Raw genomic sequence first — 19,167 nt, forward strand, 5'->3', positions numbered from 1 at the left:
TTGTAATTGAAAAATACATTAAATGTTGTTTGTTATACATGTGACCGTTTCATTTACTCTACTTCTACAGTATGTACTCTTAGCCTAATCAGTCATGCCACACAAACTGCTTTACATGATTTCAAAATAAAAATCTTTATTATCATAGCATCTTTAAAAATTTAACAGGTATATTTCCAATGTGAAATTCAATGTATTTACACTTATTGAACAGTTCAGATCATGTGCAAATGGAATGTTAAGATCAATATCAACGCTGATAACAGAAACAAAAGCAAAAAAAAAAAAAGTGTGCGATTTCTATGAATTTGAAAAAAAAAATCCTTAAAATAGGACTACTATACACAGTGCAATGTGCCACCCAAGTAACAATTAGTGCTGTTAAACAATGAAATCTGTGACATTTTCATTCCAAAACATTAACAAATAGCAGTGATTGACTTCTGGTGTGCATCATTTGAATATAATATTAATCTGTTTGCACGTAGACGCATCTTTGGGAGCCAAGTGTGGTTTCAGTCCTTTGGATGCAAGGTTTCAAAGCGTAGAAACGAATAACCCAACACTGAACTGCTTCCCTTCCTCACACACAGCAATCCTTAAAATATCTAAGAAATAAAGAGTTGCTTTTTCACTTTGTCTAACAGCATCAACTGTGTGTACGTGTGTGTGTGTGTGTGTTATCAGGCAATTAATGCTAACGGATTTAAGCAAGGCAACCAAGCAGCACCATCTCAGTATCTCTTCGGCGCTCAGACCAACTTGCAGATTGTCCTTTTAAAAAAACAGTCCCTCTCTGTCAGTGGCAGCCCCTCCCCCCTCCCCCCGGCAGACACTAGCAGCAGGCAGTTTTGGTCCGCTTGCTGTTGCCCCCCCTGCAGTCCTCCAGGTCCACTGTAGGGGACCCCTGGTTCTCATTCCTCTTCCTCAGGATGGAAGGCAGCACCAGGTCGAATAGCGTCTCAAACAGACTGTCCACGTTAAAGCCCGTCTTGGCACTTGTCTCGAAGCACATCCTCTCTGCGGGCAGGCTGCTCTTTTCTTCCAGGCCCTTGTAGCGCAGTATTCTCCCGTACAGAGCCACTGCGTCCTCGTGGCAGACCTGTTTGTGAACCGTCCCGCCGGAGAGGGAGGTGGGGGAGGCCGGGGGTGTGGGGCAGGCGGACGGTACCTGTGGCCCCGTCCTGTCCTCCTCACACTCAGTTCGGTCCTCAGACACTCCATCTGAGTCCTGAGCCAGCTGGGCCTTAGGGTCTGTGAGATCGGCCTTGTTGCCCACTATGGCGTAAATGCAGTCATGGTTGGCGGTATCGGTCAGGGACAGGAAGCGCTCCTCCAGTTCGGCGAGGCTCTGCCAATTGGTGACGTCGTAAGTGAGGATGACGGCTGCCGCACCTCGACAGTACATGGAGCCCAACCCATGGAACTGCTCACGGCCTGCGGAGACAGGTGGATATCAACAACAACAACGTCTGAGGTGCTGTGAGACAATCACCCATTCAAACCCCACAAATGTATACAACACACAATTTAAAAGAGCCAAATGAACACACAGCTACTCAAAACCATTCAGCTCAAACAATGGGCAACACAATCTTACAACAGCCAAAGAACAGAAGAAGAAGGGAGAGGAGAAAATGCTGCAAAAGAGAGACGGAGACAGAAACGTTGCTAGTCAGTCAGCAGTTGGAAAACAGAGACAACCTTTGTTGTTGAAATATGCACAACTCTTGAGGGTGCACAGTGTGTGAATAATTTGTCAGTCTGGGAGCCAATTTATTAATATAGGGGTATGCAAGAGTTCTTTGTTTCCCTTGTTTATTACATCAGCGGCAGCAGCAAAATGTAAAGAAATGCAGTATTTCTTTGATCTTAGCCCAAGTGAAATGTGCCACTTGTCTGAGATACGTAGAGAAAACTTTTTGGATTCATGGTCTGAAATAGTCTTGTACAGTAAAAAGAGGAAAAAAAAAGTTATTTGCTGACACTGGTGGTATTGTTGTGAAAACACAGAGGACTGCAATGTTGTAACCATTACATGGCTGATCTGTTTAAAGGAAAAATCAACCCTAAAACACTTGAACATTGTGAAAAAACAGGCACTGCTGATGTACCTTGCATTCCTGGGTCTGTTTTGTTGTTTAGTGGTTTATTTTTCTTATATCCATGGATAACTGGCTGAACATAGACAACGTGACATCACATCATGAGATATTTCCAGCGCAGCTACAACTGAGTATAATGGCAGAAGATTTTTCAATTATCTAAAACATTAACAGTAAATGTCTGGTTTTGGCGTCAGTCCCTCAGAATAAAAGACTAAAGGCTTCTTTTTAGGCTCACCGTTTTGCACCAATGTTCAACAATCACACAGGGAGAAATCCATTGTAGAAGAGGCAGAGAGACCAATTTCTCCACTGACAGTAGCCTCAATAGACCAGAATGCAATGCAGCCACAAGACAAGTTGCATACTGTAAAAGTGGCACAACTCTCACTTTTTCTCAACTGGCAACTGAGTCAACAGCTATCCCTACTGCTCTCTCCACTTGTAAAGCACACAAGTAAAACCACATTGATGAATCTATTTGTGATTACTGGCAGAGGAGAAACAATTTACAGCCACTGGTTTCAATATTTAAGAAAACATTTTTCTTATGTATAAAAACATTCAAATTTCAATAGCTCATTTCCCATATGAACTAGGTCGCATAAGTAAAATATTTTCTCAAATATTGAAAAAGTGGTTGTAAATGGTTTTCCCTCTTCCAGTAATCACAAATATATTCATTAATGTGCTTTTACTGTTTCGCTTTACAAGTTATAGAAGTTGGGGAAAAAACAAATATCCACCGAATACACAATACACAATATCAAGCTAACTTTACTCCAGTTACATGCAACAAGTTCATGTCTGTTCTCTGGGGGTTGTCAAAAGGCATTCTGGGAACCGTAGGGAATCACTTACTGAAGTAAAAGTAGATGAGGCAGGTTGAGGAAAGTGGATACAACGAAAAGGTAAATTACAACTCTTCATCACAAAATAACTCCTGGAATGCATTGAACATCACAAACAATGATATCTAACAGTGGAAGTGGAAGTGGAATTGTGGAATTAGTTGAAGTGTTGTGACCAATAATGAAAAAACCCAGACTCAGCCCTCGCTTGCAGATACATTAATCATCTTTCTGGAAAGTACTGTAGCATGCAAGTGTGGGAAAGAGAAAGAGGGGTTAAAGCATGTGGAGTCATGATTCTCTCTGCCACGGTTGTCCTATCATGGCGCTGTCATGTGACTGATAAGAGGAACACGGCAGGCGGCTGAAACGCCTGGAGCTTTGAAAATAAGTCAACAACAAAACTCCAACAGAAGAGAGCAGTATCTGTGGGAAAGTGAGCAGCACAACTTGTTTTGAAAGTGTTCAGGGGAAAATATAACAGATTTTAGGACTCTTAATGGCCACCCTCCCGTAGTTTTATCATCTGTGCTGATAGGTCTGCAACAATCCCGTTGAAATGACTCAGCGCTGATCCAGCGTTTCTCTAGCACAGTGACTAAAATAAAAGAACGCAACAGCATCCTGTGAGAGGTCATGGGGAACACAGACAGGAAGTGGTATATGGGTGACTTGGTCATTCCTTATCTTTGTAGTTCACCAACATGAACTAGTTCATTTTTGCTAGACATGTATTTGCCTGAGGAGGCCTAATATAGTTAATGTTTCCACAATGTTGGAAAAAATGTGGCAGTTTAGAGATTATTCACCAATAGTAACTGGGACAAACACCTGATCATTACTCCTGAATAGCCAGGGTATAAAAAAAACAACAACAAAAAACTGTCAGGCCGCTATGATCCTTAGAGTTAGCTCTACTAGAGATAGAAACTAGGTAGACTGAAGTTGTGAACTTGTATTCAATAGACTGTAAAAAAACTTTAAAAAAACTTTCGTAATACAGTTCTGAAATCCTGGGATTGCCAACCATTGAGTCAAGTCTGGAGAACAATCAAGGTCAAAGGTGCATCAAGGCACTGGTTCCCTGTACAACAAATGAACAATACTATCTATTACAGACGTGCTGAGGTATAACTTGCCAGGCACCACAGAACATGAATGACCAAGAACTCTCAGTTGGACTCAACTCACTGGATGTACTTGACCACTCTGCCCTACACTTTATCACCACTCACGTGTCACTCAGCAATTCAGGAAGGTCCCACACTTTACCATTAGAAAGGCGTTACCAGGTACAGTGCAGTGCAGACTAGAGTCTGCCCGGATGTAACTGTGTCAATGGGAGACTTTCAAGATAGCCTATATGACCTACTGTTGCATATCTTCTGTCAACAAGATATGAGGTTTTTTTGGACTTACTTCTTAAGAAGCAGGACGTGTTGTGAGCATTTTGAGCTCAAAGTCACACTTTCTGATAGGTAGTTTTTGAAAAAAAGAGCGGTCTCAGCACCAGATCTGTTGCTATGTAAGTACTTGCACACAAGTTAACCACCTTTTATAGGCTACTCAATAACATTACATCTTTTTAAATTGACTATGGATCAGACGTTTGGAGGCTTTCCACTGTGGGATAAGCAGTGACCACATACTGGGAGGCGGCCATCTTTTCTCACACCTGTTACAACAGATTCAGAGTCCCTATCTCAGGTAGTTAGTATTGAATCCTTAAGAGCCATAAAACAGGCTAGAACTAGTATTTGTGCGTGCTATTGCAAAAGTAGAGTAGCGACAACGGTTTCGCTGAGGTCAAATCAGTCCAATATGACGCAATAAGCCACGAGGCAGTGTTTCACACTGATTTTATAACATCTGCGTTGTACGGCAACACGGGGCACGGAGTAGAGTTGCTCGTTGCTTTAAAAAAACGGCAGTAAATTATATTAAAAAATAAAGAACGTAAATGTTCAATAAGCTAAAGCTTTTATTTTCAATCAATGATAATCAAATAATTAAAAGGTAGCCTATTTCTCCGCCAAGCAATATAGCACTTGAACAATAGCTTAAGTGGTTGCTAAGAGACACCTAAGTACCTGTAGCAGTGATTCTCAACCTTTTTCATATCAAGGACCCCCAATTTAGTCCACATTAGGGCCACGGACCCCCATTTGATGAGATTTTGTCTCTCGAGCCAAATCTGAGAATATTATTATTGTTAGATATGATTTTGTCCAGAATTCCATGACTCTCTGTATTGTAGGTAGAGAAATAACAGTGAAACTATGACCAAAACAGTCATTCTTCTACATTCTCTGATTATGTAAGTTCTTGTAAATTATATAACGGTGAAGTTTAACAATTCATCAGTTTACTGGGGACCCCCTGGAACTCCCTCAAGGACCCCTGGTGGTCCCCGGACCCCACGTTGAGAACCACTGACCTGTAGGAATGGTGATTTTTCTGCTAGCGCACTAGTATTTATGTTATCAATAATGGGGTCACAGGTGTGTGTTTATCGGTTATTTTACAACGGCTTCGAACGTGTCTGAGCCAATCAGAATTGGCGACTGCACTATCAGTTTTATATGTGACCTATTATTTAGAGGCAACTGGAAGAGTTTCAAAAATGTGGATGGTTCTCATGAGACTAGGCTGCCTCTATACACAGAACATGGCTGAGATAAACAGTCACATGCCAACGGTTGCCTCAGGTGGTGGGATCACGCGTTATCAGGTAAACAAAGTTAATAAACCAGATCAGGGGAAAGGGACGTGACGTGACTGAGTTTGAAACACACTGTCGAAAAGTATGATAAATCACATGAAAGGAGTATTACCTGCGGTGTCCCATATTGAGATATTGTAGGGTCCCCACTGTTTGAGGAAAAACGCCCCTCCGACAGTGCTGATGGTGTCTTTGAACTTCCTCTCCGTGTACCTGTGGAGCAGGGACGTCTTCCCCACGTTCATGTCTCCCAGGATTACAACCTTGACGTCCGGCTTCTTCATCTTCGACACCTCGGGCATGATGCTCAGTCGTGTCCGCTTTTTATTTACAGTGTCGAAAGGAAACAGTCTAGCTGGTCGATTTAACTTGAGTTCGTTAGCGAATTCCCGTTAGAAAAAAACACCAAGTTTCTGGGATCCGCCATCCCATAAGTGAGAAATTAGATGTTGACAACGTGACTAGCCAGCGTTAGCCATGGGAGTATTAGCTCGTTCTCGGTCAGATCTGTTAACGAACTTCAAAAAGTAAGTGAGATGAAACAGGAAGTAGGTGAAGCCAAAGCTGTAGGTAGAAAAGGGACGCCTGCTTTGTGACATGGGTCCGCCCCGGCAGGCGGATGGCACGTTTCACACGCGCTTGACACACAGGCTGTTTACTCTTTCTGAATCGAAAAAATGCAACTTGCAATCACGGTAATGAAATATATCAAGTCTTTTCATATCAAGTTTGTGTTTCTCAAACTGCCGGCGAAATAATTTTGAACAAGCCAAAGAGGTCGAACACTAATTGCATTTGAGCCATGTCATTATCAAGATAAAGCAGATAGCTCGTTTACACAAAACAGTATGTTTTAGTCTATTGTGTTGAGTGAAAAGTCTAATTTAATCTTTATCCCAGAGGGTGCTGATTCTGGACTTTAGCGGGCCACTATACCTTTAAGATCTCCAACCAATTGAATTCCAGTATTGCATCAACTCATGTTGCCTTTAAGTTTCGTCGTAAAAATCGTAATTCCATTTTGAGCGTGCATGAACGACCCAGCAAAGAGGTAATATGACTGGGAAGGTGGGAATATTCAGCGACAACCGTGTCGCCAAGGTGGGACGCTCAGGAGTCTGTGAGCAACACTGTCAACAACTGATGCTAAAAGTGATGCATATTATTATATGTTGTATATTTCTATTTTCACTTTGTGTTTAACTTAATTATCACACTCACACGTTTGGCTAATACATTAATTAACAATGATAATGGGTGACCTGCGACCGAAAGCTCAGGTATTAAACAGTGTATTGCAATGCAGTCCATGCATGGAGTTTTTGTTTTGTTTATCTCCATTTGCACCTGTAGTGAACTTTTTTGAAGGTGTGCAGATACCTTGGCCGCTAATACATTAAACAAAACATCTATTACATGTCTGATGCACATTTTCTCTTTATCCTGCTGCTGAACCACAAAGCAGTCCCGTCCCGTGACACTTGATTTCTAAAATAAAACAACCATCCAAAAAAAAAATGCTTTCGTCACAGAGTCCATTTTGTTATTATTCCAACCAAAATAACTCGCGCATGTACTCGGATGTAGGAGCGTACGAGGAGCTTTTAAAGGCAGCAAAAGCTTTCTTCCTGATCCTGTACCGATCAGCGTGCCTCATGAACAAGAATATTTTTGTACTGTTCTCAGCGTTGACACGCAATTCCAGATTAGGTAAGAAGAACTGCGTACAAGGCTGGCTCTCGGGGAAAGTTGCTTATGTCGGTGGCTGCAGTTTCAGTGAAACACTGTGAGAATTAGAGAGTGAATGACAGAATGCTGCAACAGACTCAGATGGTCGCCTTTTGCTTTATCACAGTAGCGCTGTCGATTGTCGTAACATTGGTCTGTCTGAACGAGAAAGGTAAAGTGAAAGCAGTATTATCAAAGTCATTTTCATGCCAATCTGACTGCTTCTAGACTTCGTTGTAGATACCAACTGATTAACCCTCGGTGTGTCAGTGTCTTCCCATATCATTGGTGCTCAACCTCGAAGACTTGCCAGGTTGGTTGGAGAAAAAAACAAGTCAGGGTCTCTAGGACCCCGCAGACGCCTAGCATGGGCGGTGTTAGCAGGCGGAGAAAGGTGAAGTTACCCTCAGAGGACTGATCAGAGGTCAGTTTTGTAATTTCCCTAATGAAGGTTGAGGTTGTGAAAGGGGCGGGGAAGCCGATCCTCAGTCAGTGTATCCCAGAAACGTAGTAAGCTACGCATTTTGTCAACGACGTAGAGGATAAATATACTAGACACGGGTTTAGGTTTAGGTTAATATACAAAGAGTTGCTCTATACAAGCTATTGTAATGATCCCAGAGTTTAAAACTGAAGGTATTGGCCTTCCAAGTCGTACTAAGCTACCCAAACGACCAGCTGTTGTTGTTGACGTTGTTTGGGTTAACGGCGCCCCGCGGCTTTGATGCAGCGAAGAGCAAAGATCCAGCCCAGACGTCCATCATAATCCGCAGTGTTAACATCTCCATTCAACTCCTTGTCTCGGAGGTTACTCCATAAGCAAGCGTGTTGGGATCAGCTATGCATGCCAATACAACACGAGGCTTTTTGTGGTCCGACGTGGAGACGAGAACCTTACTGAACATCTGGGGTGAGCAGGATATCCAGACGGCGCTGGATGGAAACTTCCGAAACAGCTTCGTCTACCGCGATGTGGCGCGGAGGCTGGGGGTGATGGGGTTTGAAAGGACACCGGAACAATGCAGGGTGCGGATTAAAAGCCTGAAGAGACAGTATTTGCTGGTGAAGGAAGGCAATCTACGGAACAACGGGCAGTATCACAAGATCTCTAAGTTTTACGACACCATGGAGAGAATTTTGAGCAACCGGCCCGCTCTTGACCCCCAGGAGTTGATTGACAGCGGGGCGGGAGGAGACGAGATGGTGGATGGCGTGGAGGAGGATGGAGAAGATGCTCAGGATGCATACTCGGAGAGCATGGGGGAATGTCCTATTCCCGCAGAGACTGAAGTGAAGTTGGAATATCCAACAGTTCCCATTCCTATTCCTGTGAAAGTGGGCAACAATAGTAAGTGCACCCTCCTTGCACACAATTTTTTTTACCATCTAATACTATGATTATTTGAATGTATTTGCTAACGGATGGATCTCATAATGTGTCACTCCCCTCCACTTCAGGCGCTTCAGTAAGACCAAACAGCAGCAGCCAGCTGGCCAGTAATTTGTCATCCAGCAGACCTAAACGGCCAAGGAAGCGGCGTGCTAACTTCCCCATGGAGAAGCTGATGGAGCAGTTCCTGGAGCAGAGCGCCCAGGCTGAGGAGAGCTTCTACCGGATGGAGGAGCAGCGCTTGCAGGCGGAGGACCGCCGGAGAGAGACCGAACACGCCAGGGAGCTGCACATGCTCCAGATGCTGGGTCAGATGTTCTCTAGCATCTCCTCCTCCAGCCCCGGCTCCAGGACGGCGCCGCCTGCACGTGCCCCCGTCTACTCCAGCGCCTCCCCCACATGCACACGCGGCCCGTCCAGTCATCTCAGACGGCCTTCGCCCCAGGCAGACTGTTTCACCCAACAAAGTCAACCGTTGAACCCAGATCCCCAGGCATTAGGTATTAGCTTCGGTGTCACATGTGGAGCCTCAAGGTGGAATGTGTGACGAGAAAGAGGAAATGGAAGATGTGTCCGCAATAATGACAAGGCTCCACGATAGAGCCGTCACTTCGTTACACCTAATTGTGTATGAATTAGATGGTTTGTTAATTTGTCCTTATCAGGATGAGATGATCGACTCTATACTAGTTGTATATCTGGTGTTTTTGTTGAGCAACTCCAATAGTATTGTGCGTGAGAGAGACCTGCTAAAACAAACAGATACTGACTCAGGCTAAACTGGCTTTCCACACTTTTTAACTCCCACCATGTTTATTTCCCCAGTGTTTGAACGCTACTACAGCTTTGGCTCCACGTCACACAGAGGCATGGGTGATGATATCCTTTCACTGGTAAAGAGCACAATCCCTCCCCTGACATCCAAAAAGCACAAGGGACAAGATGGACGGATTGGCATCATTGGAGGATGCCAAGAGTACGCTGTGCAAAACCACCTACTGGTTTGGTTTACTATATAAACCGTATTATTTAGTAAACAGCGATTTGAATTCTGATGTGCTTTTGTTTCTCCATGGAACATTGCTCATAATTCTTTCCATCCTTTCTCTGAATATCATGTAAAGGTACACAGGAGCTCCATACTTTGCTGCCATCTCTGCATTGAAAGTGGTAAACAAATAGTACTTTTAAGCTTGCTGATACATTTATCATTCTGACATGATCTTTTTGGTTTGTGTCCAGTGGTGGTACAGTGACGCTGCCTGTTTGCTCTCTCCAGGGCGCTGACCTGTCTCATGTATTCTGCACTAGGGATGCTGCAACTGTAATCAAATCATACAGTCCTGAGCTCATAGTTCATCCTGTTCTGTAAGTATCATACCACTTGGAACATTGAATAATAGAGTACCATTCTGTGATTTATTTATCTTGAGTGTTGGCAATCTGATCTTTGATAGAGGAATAGTATATATTGACATCAACTATGAGTCTCTTTATATACTCACCAATATTATGCTATTATTCGGGAAAGTCAAATATACATTTATATATATATACTTTCTCAGTTGCTATGTGCAAACATCATATCCCACTTACAATAACCCAGACAAGCTCTTTTCCAGATTGTGATTGAAATCCAAATAGCATACATGGGATATACCAATAATTTGAGATACTGAGTCATGTATACACCTTATCCTTTTTACTGTTGGTTTTCACGGCGTGTGTGTGTGTGTGTGCTCAGTTGCCATGGTAACATTCATAAGTCTTTTTATCTATGTAAACCAGGATTATTAATGCGCGAGGCATGAAGATGCATATAAATAGCTTATCTGAAAAAGAGCTTAACCAGGATAGGAGTTATTATCGGTAATACTGTGTGTATGTAAACACTCTATATACACATTGGTATGTTGTTGTGTCTGTGTGTGTGTGTGTGTGTATCAAGGGACAGCGCTAATGCAGTGGAAGAGATAGAGAAATGGCTCCCAAGACTGCACGGCCTTGTGGTGGGACCAGGTCTAGGGAGGGAAGACGCACTACTGAAAACAGCCAAGGCATGTGGAATATACCGACCCTCCACTGCACTCAAACCCTCTGCTTGTTCATACTTTGAAAACTGAATTCATACACATTTTCAACAATTGTTTGCCAGATGCAATACAATGCTGAATTAAAGCTGCACTAGGCAACTTTGCACGTTGGCAGCTCCAAACTGCAACTGAGAAATTTGAACCTCATCACCCAGAAATTATCTAGCATGACGTCAGTAAATTGTGCACAGCATGCTCATGTTTACCAACCCAGCCAGTCTGTAAATGACTTTATACCAAAGGGATGAGAGAGGCTAAAGATCTCATATTAGTGAGTCCATCTCTGGACAAAGCGCTTGTGTGCTGCTGTTGGAGACACTTTGTATTTCACGCTTTAGTTTCAATTCATCATTCCCTTTGGGGGGAGACGTGTACATACCTGACACCAGAATTTAATTTGGGCAAATAGTGAATCTACAGGGTCTCAATTGGGGGGGGGGGGGGGGGGGGGGGGCGGGTGCTCTTCTGTATTGTAGCCCCACTTTGATAAGGCTGATAAAACAGGTGTATTTTTACATAATAATCTTCCTAGTGCAGCTTTAAGGGCTCGCAGTTTAGTGCCTATTTATAGGACCAACATCACTGAAGTATTTTTCTTTTGAATCACAATTAATTTTACATTGTCTCTAAATTAAACATGTTTTCTTCGTCTTTTAGGAGGTGATAGAAAAGTCTAAAGCGAGAGATATTCCTATAGTCATTGATGCAGTGAGTACTTTTCTTGATAAAGTCCTGGTTGTCGAACAGATTGGATTTTATTTGCAAAGACAGGCGTATTGTATTCACTGATTGCGTCTGTGTCTGTGGTGTTTTTGTTTTCAATAGGACGGATTATGGCTAGTTTCACAGCAACCATCTGTCATTCAAGGGTACCAGAAGGGCATCCTTACACCTAACTTCATGGAGTTCACCCGACTGTATGAGGCACTGGTGGGTCTCTCCGCACAGTTCAATCAATCACCAATCGACAGCGTATCATTCTGCATTCAAACACAATAATAATCCTGTGTGTTTATGTGTGTCCGTCCTGTCTGTGTGTTACGACGCCATCTCAGCACCATGAGCCTATGGACAGCAGTGATCATCAACGCAGTGCCATGCAGCTCAGTGTAGCTATGGGCAACCTCACTGTGGTGCTGAAAGGGGAACAGGATCTCATCACAGACGGCAGCAAGGGTTAGTATCAAGCAAATACAGGCACACACCTTTAGAAGACACATTTAACTCTGTCAGCCCATGATTCACTTTTTACATCAGTGTAATAACATTACACTAGGTAATGTAGATCAGTGATTCTCAACCTTTTTCACATCAAGGACCCCTAATTTAGTACACATTAGGGCCACTGACCCCCATTTGATGAGATTTTGTCTCTTGGACCCAAATATGAGAATATTTGTATTGTTAGATAAGATTGTGTCCAGAATTACAAGTCTATCTTTATTGTAGGTAGAGAGGTAACAGTGAAACTATGATCGAAATAGTCATTTTTCTGCATTCTCTAATTGTGTTAACTTTTTGTAAATGAAATAATGGTGAAGTTTAACAATTCATCGATTTGCTGGGGACCCCCTGGAACCCCCTCAAGGACCCCTGGTGGTCCCCGGACCCCACGTTGAGAACCACTGATGTAGGTATTGTGTAATAACATTACACATTACCTGCAGATATTTACTTCACACACTCTGTAGTTCTTTTGCTTTTGAGAACTTTCACACACACACACGCACACACACACACACACACACACACACAGATCTCTAGTAGTGTTGTCTTGTTTTCAGTGATCTCATGCAATATTGAGGGCAGCGGAAGAAGATGTGGCGGACAAGGTGACCTCCTCTCTGGATCTATGGGTGTGCTGGCACACTGGGCCTATGCTTCCTCTGCAGGAATGGTTAAAAGGTACATAAATGATTGGCTGTTTGGACATTGGGTTTACACAGAGACACTATTACATAGATACATAGATACATTATTAGCATATCTGTGGTTATATGTTGCCTAATCAATCAATCTTATCCTCCCTCAGTGTGAATCCGGCAATGGTGGCGGCGTTTGGGGCCTGTTCTCTTACCAGACAGTGCAACAGTCAAGCGTTCCACCAACACGGCAGATCCACCACCACCTCAGACATGATCCAGGAGATTGGTTCAGCCTTCAAAAAGCTCTTTGAAAGCTAAAAACTGCCATCTGAAATCCAAATTGTACAACATTGTTTATAAGCATATACATACTGTACTCAGTTTTGCATTCATAAAACACTGTCAACATAAAACACTATTTTTCGCACAGGGATAGAAACTTCACTTGCTGGGCAGGCTGTGGCTGGGCTAGTGGAAAGTGTCCTCACCAGGCAGAATTTGAATGGAGGTTAATGGAGAAGTATGGACTAGACCCTCCAAGATAGTACTCAAAATCCAATGCAAAAAATGTTCAGGTCATATTTATATGGACACGCTGATGTGTTGTTTGAGGTGTATGACATTAACCCCATAAAATGAACTAACAGCACACCATCTTCCATTTGTGGATATAAATTATGACTGTATTGATCGATCAAACGTGTTGAGGCCGATTCTTCACAGCGATTGAGATGGTAAGATAAATTGGTGCTCAGTAAACCATAAACCTGTTTGAAATTTGAAATAAAGAATAAATACATTTGATTTTGTGTGAGCAAAGGGAATGAATTCTTGAAACCAGTCTAAATAGTAGTAATATAGCTTTGTCGCCACAGGGTGGCAATGTTGACTTGGCACTCACCATACCACGGGTCAATCAACTCCTGAATCCTGAGCAAGCTGCGTGCTAAAGGGATGGAAACTGATTATTGAAGTGATTATATGCATACTCATAAGAAATAGAATGTCGTCAGAAATGAATTCTGAACGACAAAGCAAATATACATCGTTATGAATTTATGTATTCAACAACCGCTGTTGCCATAGCTGCTTGTTAGTGAAGTGCATGCGCACAACAGAACAGATTGGTTCAGCCAGTTCAGCTAACAGCTAACATTAGCCGCTGGTGGGCTAGTACAGCAGTAGTCCATACACCGACCTATCGCTGGCAACAAGACTAGGAGCAAAACCAGTATCACAGACTACATACATTACTGAATACAGAAGAAACTACGAATATCCATAAAGGTAACGTTTTCTGCAGGGCACTTAACTTAGCTACTAGCTAGCTAAGTTTAGTTAGTGTTATCAAGTATTAGCCTTGTTATGACTAAACGCTAACGTTAGCTAGGTAGTATAAGCTAGCATGGGCTAAGTTAGCTGACTGTTACCTTGGCTGGACTAGAACAAACATCAAGGGATAAGGAGTGGGTATAAAATGTCAAGCTGGTTGTTAATACTGTTATTTGCAGAGATTTTGCGAACGTAGTTGTCTTTGTACCTTGTTTCCTGACATCGTGTCCTTTGTGGTTGAATGAAACCGCTGTTTACCTAACGTTACTGTTTGTCACATTGGGGACGTCGTTAGCATAAACGGTTAATGAATCAACCAACGAATAAAGTCGGCTACAAGTAAAAAAAATTCACATCTCACTTCATGGTGTGTACTCCACAGAGTAGACGATGAAGATAGGAAAAAGTTACCCAACGTTACCTAGCAACTTGCGTTAGCCTTAGTTACGTTGGCTAGCTACTGATAAATGTGCTAGTTTAAAATATTCAGGCTCAATGTAAGCTTGTTTGTGGTTAATCTGACGTTATGTTGGTTATCACTTGTCCACGTACGAGTTCGTTTGTCCGGAAAATATAGCTTCTTTTTTTTTTTTAGCTTTGTTTCTTGGGTAGTGATTTTAGACGTCAACCTCCATCGTGGCGAAGACCTTGCTGGGAACCAGGACTGCTAACGTTACTAAATAAAAACACAATTTCAAGCTGTTTGTGATCTTTGTTGATATCACTAACAGTACGCATTTATTTGTCGTTGTCTTTAATGGATAATTTTTCTCAGGTCACAAACTATCTCCTTGCAGATTTCTCAAGAGAAGAGTACACGTAGCCATTTTCACAAGCGCTGAATGCAGATCAGTTGCATCCTTCCACGTTTTGGCCAATACAGGCAATATTTCCAGGCTGATTTCAGATCACTCAAACTGGATGAAAACTGGGCTTCTTGTAAAAATGAAGTAATGCAGATCCAGTTGATTACATGAGATGGGACAAAATGGATGGTACATGGGTGACTGCTACAAGTAGGATAAAGTATGGGTTGTCGGGTAAATCTCTAATTTGGTACAAAAATCCTCTACTAAAACACTGCAAGGGCAGTGTGGCTATGAAGCAATAGCAAAGGGGGTGTAGCAGAAGGGAAGCCACTTAAAGATTGGCCAGAGGTGGCGCTCTAGGCACAGTAAGTCCATAATATATATATATTTTTTTTAAAGGAAAATTAGAAAATGATCAGTATGTGGCCATGCAAGCAATGGTATTCAGGGATGTTGGGACTGAGTTAATTCCACAACCACAGAAACATTGGGGTCTGATAGCTGCATATTCACATGAATTGGCATTTTAGCTATGTAGCCCCTTTCACACCTAGTCATTTTTTTTACTCATTTATACTTAACGTGCCAGGTGGCACTCATAATCCAGCAGTAACACTGAAAGTATACAGAGGGGTGAATCTCCTCTCCTCTGAAGAATATCTGTGACAACAGTAAACATGGATTTGTGGCAGTTATTTTCTATTTAAACCCATTTATTTTGCCAGAAATGTATGGGCTGCACAAAAGAGCATTTTCTCAAGCTTCTTACCAATTACAGTTTGTTAATCATGGTGTGTTGCTCTTCTCCAACTCCCTGCCACTTGGTATTGTAGCGGTTGTTGTCACTTAAATCTAGCCCTGTCATCTAACCCTGATAGCGTGATGAGCCAGTACATTTGTAGTGCACAACGCAGCCTCATAAATTGGTGTTTAGTGAGTTCTAATGATGTATTTGCAAATTCTTGAACAAGGAGTTTTATATTTAAATTTTTTTTTTTTTGGTTGACAGATACAGTGGGTGGAGTTTCCTGTGATAAAGACAGATCAACGATGCTGAACCCGACCAATGGCGACCCGAGCCATGTTGTCGCAAATTATGTTGAAGAATATTTGGATCTGGTGGAATCGCTGCCTTTTGATTTGCAAAGGAGTGTGTCCATCATGAAGGAAATCGATGCAAAATATCAAGGTAAAGAAGCTAGACAGTATGGGTGTAGAAACTGATGTTTAACACACCTCAGTCTCTTTCTGACCAGATTTGTGACTGGGAGACAAAAATCATCTGTGAAAACAGTCGTGTGTGATGCAGTGCATTTTCAAAATCAGTTAGGATTTTAAAAGTATTCTAATATGTTACCAGCCTTAATGATGCATTTTACGTCTAGGTTGGTATCTCATTAGTTGATTGATGAATAAACTGTGAAACTATGGATTTTTTGGTGACAGCACAGCATTTGAAAGTCAAAGTGATAGACAAAGTGATGTCTACTCCAGGTAGACATAGAATCTGACAGATGAGTAGTGTCATGATTAGCCACCTAGCGTAATTTGTTAATTATATTAAATACCAAAGCTTCAGAAAGCATCCTTCACCCACCTAAACCTAAACAGTTAAGGGAATTATCCATTATGTCAAGTACTAAACTGTAAGGGTAGAAGTTTATTTTGTACCTTATTGTATTACTTGCAATATTCTTGGCATTACTTCTGATGGACATGTTTTTTTCCTTTATTTGTCTTTGGCAGATGTTCTGAAGGAGCTTGATGATGCCTATGAACGGTATCGCCGGGAATCTGACTCACTCCAGCGGCGTAAGCTTCAGTTATCCATTCAGAGGGCATTGATCCGCAGCCAAGAGCTTGGAGATGAAAAGATCCAGATTGCCGGTCAAATGGTGTGTGAAGAACAACCTTTCACCTTGGATGAGAGGGGTGTTAGCTTTTGAATTTAGCCATAGAACAAAAGTGGTTACAGACCTTCTCACAAGTGTGTTTGCAATTCCTTTTAGCATCAGAAGTCCAGCAGTTGATAAATAATGGATCTGCTTATTATAGCTACAAAAACTAGAGGATTACCCAGCCCATTTACATCATATTTACCCACCCTAACAATTGGAGGGGAAGACAGACAGTAGGTAGTGGAGTCTGGCTGTCCGTCTCGTTGTTTTCGATTAGTGTCACAGTGGATTGCGCAAGTTAGTGTGAGATTAGAGGTCTTGACATCAGTGATATGTCAGGAACCAACAAGATAATCTCTGATATTAAGTGTGTGATACCCCATCCTCACCTAATTGTCTAGTGTGAGTATATTTACGGCTGAGAGGGGGGAAAATCAGTGAAATCCATTATGTGTGTGTGATGCAATGCATTTTCAAAATTGGTTAAATGTCATTGACTTATCATGAATCACCATTGTCAATGGAATGCGCACACAGGAATGCCTGCTGCCATACAAGGCAGATCATAGTACAAGCCATAGTGCAGCATAGAATCAACAGTTTCATTCAAATTACATTGGTTGACCCCTTGCCTCCAAGTAATATTGTTGAAATATGCTGCCTGGAACAAGCTGCTTTGCCAGGGCTGCACTCTGATTTTAAAGCCGGACTAACTAAAAAAGTGGCAGCCATAGTCTTCATCCTAATTTAAAAAGATGTTACAGTATGTAGTAATGAGATGTCTGGCACTGTGGTGGGGAAAAAGATGGTCCTGACATCTACACATTTAGATATTTACCACCACATCTACTCCAAGTAACTGATGACAGACCTTTACAGTAAAAAAAACATGATGCTTTGTTCCAGGTGGAGTTGGTTGAGAACCGAACACGACAAGTAGAATGGCATTCCGAGCTCCTTCATTCCTCTCAGGAAAGCCCAGAGAGCCACGTCCCTACGGCAACCTCCATGACGACCACTGCAGCATCCATGATGTCATCGTCATCATCATCGGCCACCATCACTCCAGGCAAAACAGGCCACCACGACAAGAGGCGTGATGAGGTTACCCCAAGCTCAGGTGGTGGAGACAAGGCTGGAGGGAAACGCTCAAGACGGCAGAAAAATGGAGAAAATCGGGAAAGCTATGGCGGTCTGGATCACACTGAGGATGCGGGAGTGGGAGCGTCCCGGGAAAAAAGGGCCAAAACATCCTCTAAGAAGAAGAAGAGGTCCAAAGGAAAGTCTGAGCGAGAGGTGTCGCCTCCGGACCTGCCCATCGATCCAGATGAGCCAACCTACTGCCTGTGTGAGCAGGTGTCCTACGGGGAGATGATTGGCTGCGATAATGACGAATGTCCCATTGAGTGGTTCCATTTCTCCTGCGTGGGGCTCCATCATAAGCCCAAGGGCAAGTGGTTCTGCCCCAAGTGTAGGGGTGAGAATGAGAAGACCATGGACAAGGCGTTGGAGAGGGCTAAGAAGGAGAGGGCGTACAACAGGTAGCTGCTCTGCCTGGCCAATGAACACTATTAATGTATAAATGTTAATTTTGTGTCCGTTTGTTGAATTTTTGTATTCATTTACTATCAATGCTGTTTAAAAACAATGAAGAATTGATGAGGGACGTCTTGTAAATAGTTATTTTTGTAATTGCTACATAGCTGTACAACAAGATAGCTCCTTCCTGGTCAGGATTATTTGTGAAGAATGGACATAATGTAATGCAACCTGCATGTTTTGAACCAACTGTCCCACACTTACACCCCAATAGTTATAATTGGCGAAGCTTTATCATGCATGCAACATTACCCACCTCACTGTCCATGTTGAATTAACAAATAAAACCTTTATAAACAATGAAGAATTTCATCTGATTGTGGTGTCATTATACAGAGTTCTGCCTCAGTGAAGATTCTGAACAAGGTAAAGGCTGAGAGTGACGTCATCATGCAAAGTTCTGTCTGAGGCAAACTGAGGTTCTGTCTAGAGAATTTAATTGGAGCGATATTGTAGCGAGTTCTAAAGAAAGCTGCCATTCAATCATAAAATAATTCCATCTGAAAATGAAGTGTTCTGAGTGAGTGTATTGTTCAGTCATAATGGGGAGCTCTGGAAGAGTTCTGTTGTAGTCTGTTGTGTAGCGGGTTATTCTGTGTTGCCTTGGAATGATTGGAAAGATTCTTAGAACTGTATGGCTGTTCCTGTCATACTGTCAATTTAGGTTATGCAGATAAAAATGTACCTGCAGCCAAACTTTTACAGTGGCATTTCTAGTCTGCAAATCAATACTTAGATGCAAGATGGGTAAAGTGAAAATGTGTCTGCAGTTCAG

At 42.4% G+C, this 19,167-nt stretch overlaps 3 protein-coding genes across 5 annotated transcripts; 2 read left to right on the plus strand and 1 right to left on the minus strand.

Annotated features, from left to right (window-relative positions):
* Window positions 1-116: 116 nt before the first annotated feature.
* rab20 (RAB20, member RAS oncogene family) lies at window positions 117-6,298 on the minus strand. The gene is made up of 2 exons (XM_071919778.2): window positions 5,791-6,298; window positions 117-1,437 (listed from the first exon to the last, which is right to left on the minus strand). Exons 1-2 carry the CDS (start codon window positions 5,978-5,980, stop codon window positions 836-838), a joined length of 792 nt encoding a protein of 263 aa, XP_071775879.1. The 5' UTR covers window positions 5,981-6,298; the 3' UTR covers window positions 117-835.
* A 951-nt stretch (window positions 6,299-7,249) lies between these two features.
* Window positions 7,250-13,558, plus strand: naxd (NAD(P)HX dehydratase). Of its 3 annotated transcripts, XM_071919751.2 has the most exons (11): window positions 7,618-8,754; window positions 8,865-9,296; window positions 9,622-9,772; window positions 9,921-9,966; window positions 10,076-10,164; window positions 10,745-10,853; window positions 11,547-11,597; window positions 11,715-11,819; window positions 11,945-12,065; window positions 12,674-12,794; window positions 12,922-13,558. In XM_071919751.2, exons 1-11 carry the CDS (start codon window positions 8,247-8,249, stop codon window positions 13,070-13,072), a joined length of 1,884 nt encoding a protein of 627 aa, XP_071775852.1. In that variant the 5' UTR covers window positions 7,618-8,246; the 3' UTR covers window positions 13,073-13,558. The 3 variants fall into 3 exon arrangements, with proteins under 3 accessions (XP_078142325.1, XP_078142326.1, XP_071775852.1); XM_078286199.1 differs by lacking the exons at window positions 7,618-8,754; window positions 8,865-9,296 and adding an exon at window positions 7,250-7,388; XM_078286200.1 differs by lacking the exons at window positions 7,618-8,754; window positions 8,865-9,296 and adding an exon at window positions 7,435-7,578.
* A 274-nt stretch (window positions 13,559-13,832) lies between these two features.
* On the plus strand, window positions 13,833-18,689 carry ing1 (inhibitor of growth family, member 1). Its single transcript, XM_071919759.2, has 4 exons — window positions 13,833-14,041; window positions 15,905-16,084; window positions 16,642-16,790; window positions 17,700-18,689. Exons 2-4 carry the CDS (start codon window positions 15,946-15,948, stop codon window positions 18,336-18,338), a joined length of 927 nt encoding a protein of 308 aa, XP_071775860.1. The 5' UTR covers window positions 13,833-14,041; window positions 15,905-15,945; the 3' UTR covers window positions 18,339-18,689.
* The last annotated feature ends 478 nt before the right edge of the window (window positions 18,690-19,167 follow it).

The sequence above is a fragment of the Centroberyx gerrardi genome, chromosome 10, assembly GCF_048128805.1.
Source record: "Centroberyx gerrardi isolate f3 chromosome 10, fCenGer3.hap1.cur.20231027, whole genome shotgun sequence".
Classification (NCBI taxonomy): domain Eukaryota; kingdom Metazoa; phylum Chordata; class Actinopteri; order Beryciformes; family Berycidae; genus Centroberyx; species Centroberyx gerrardi.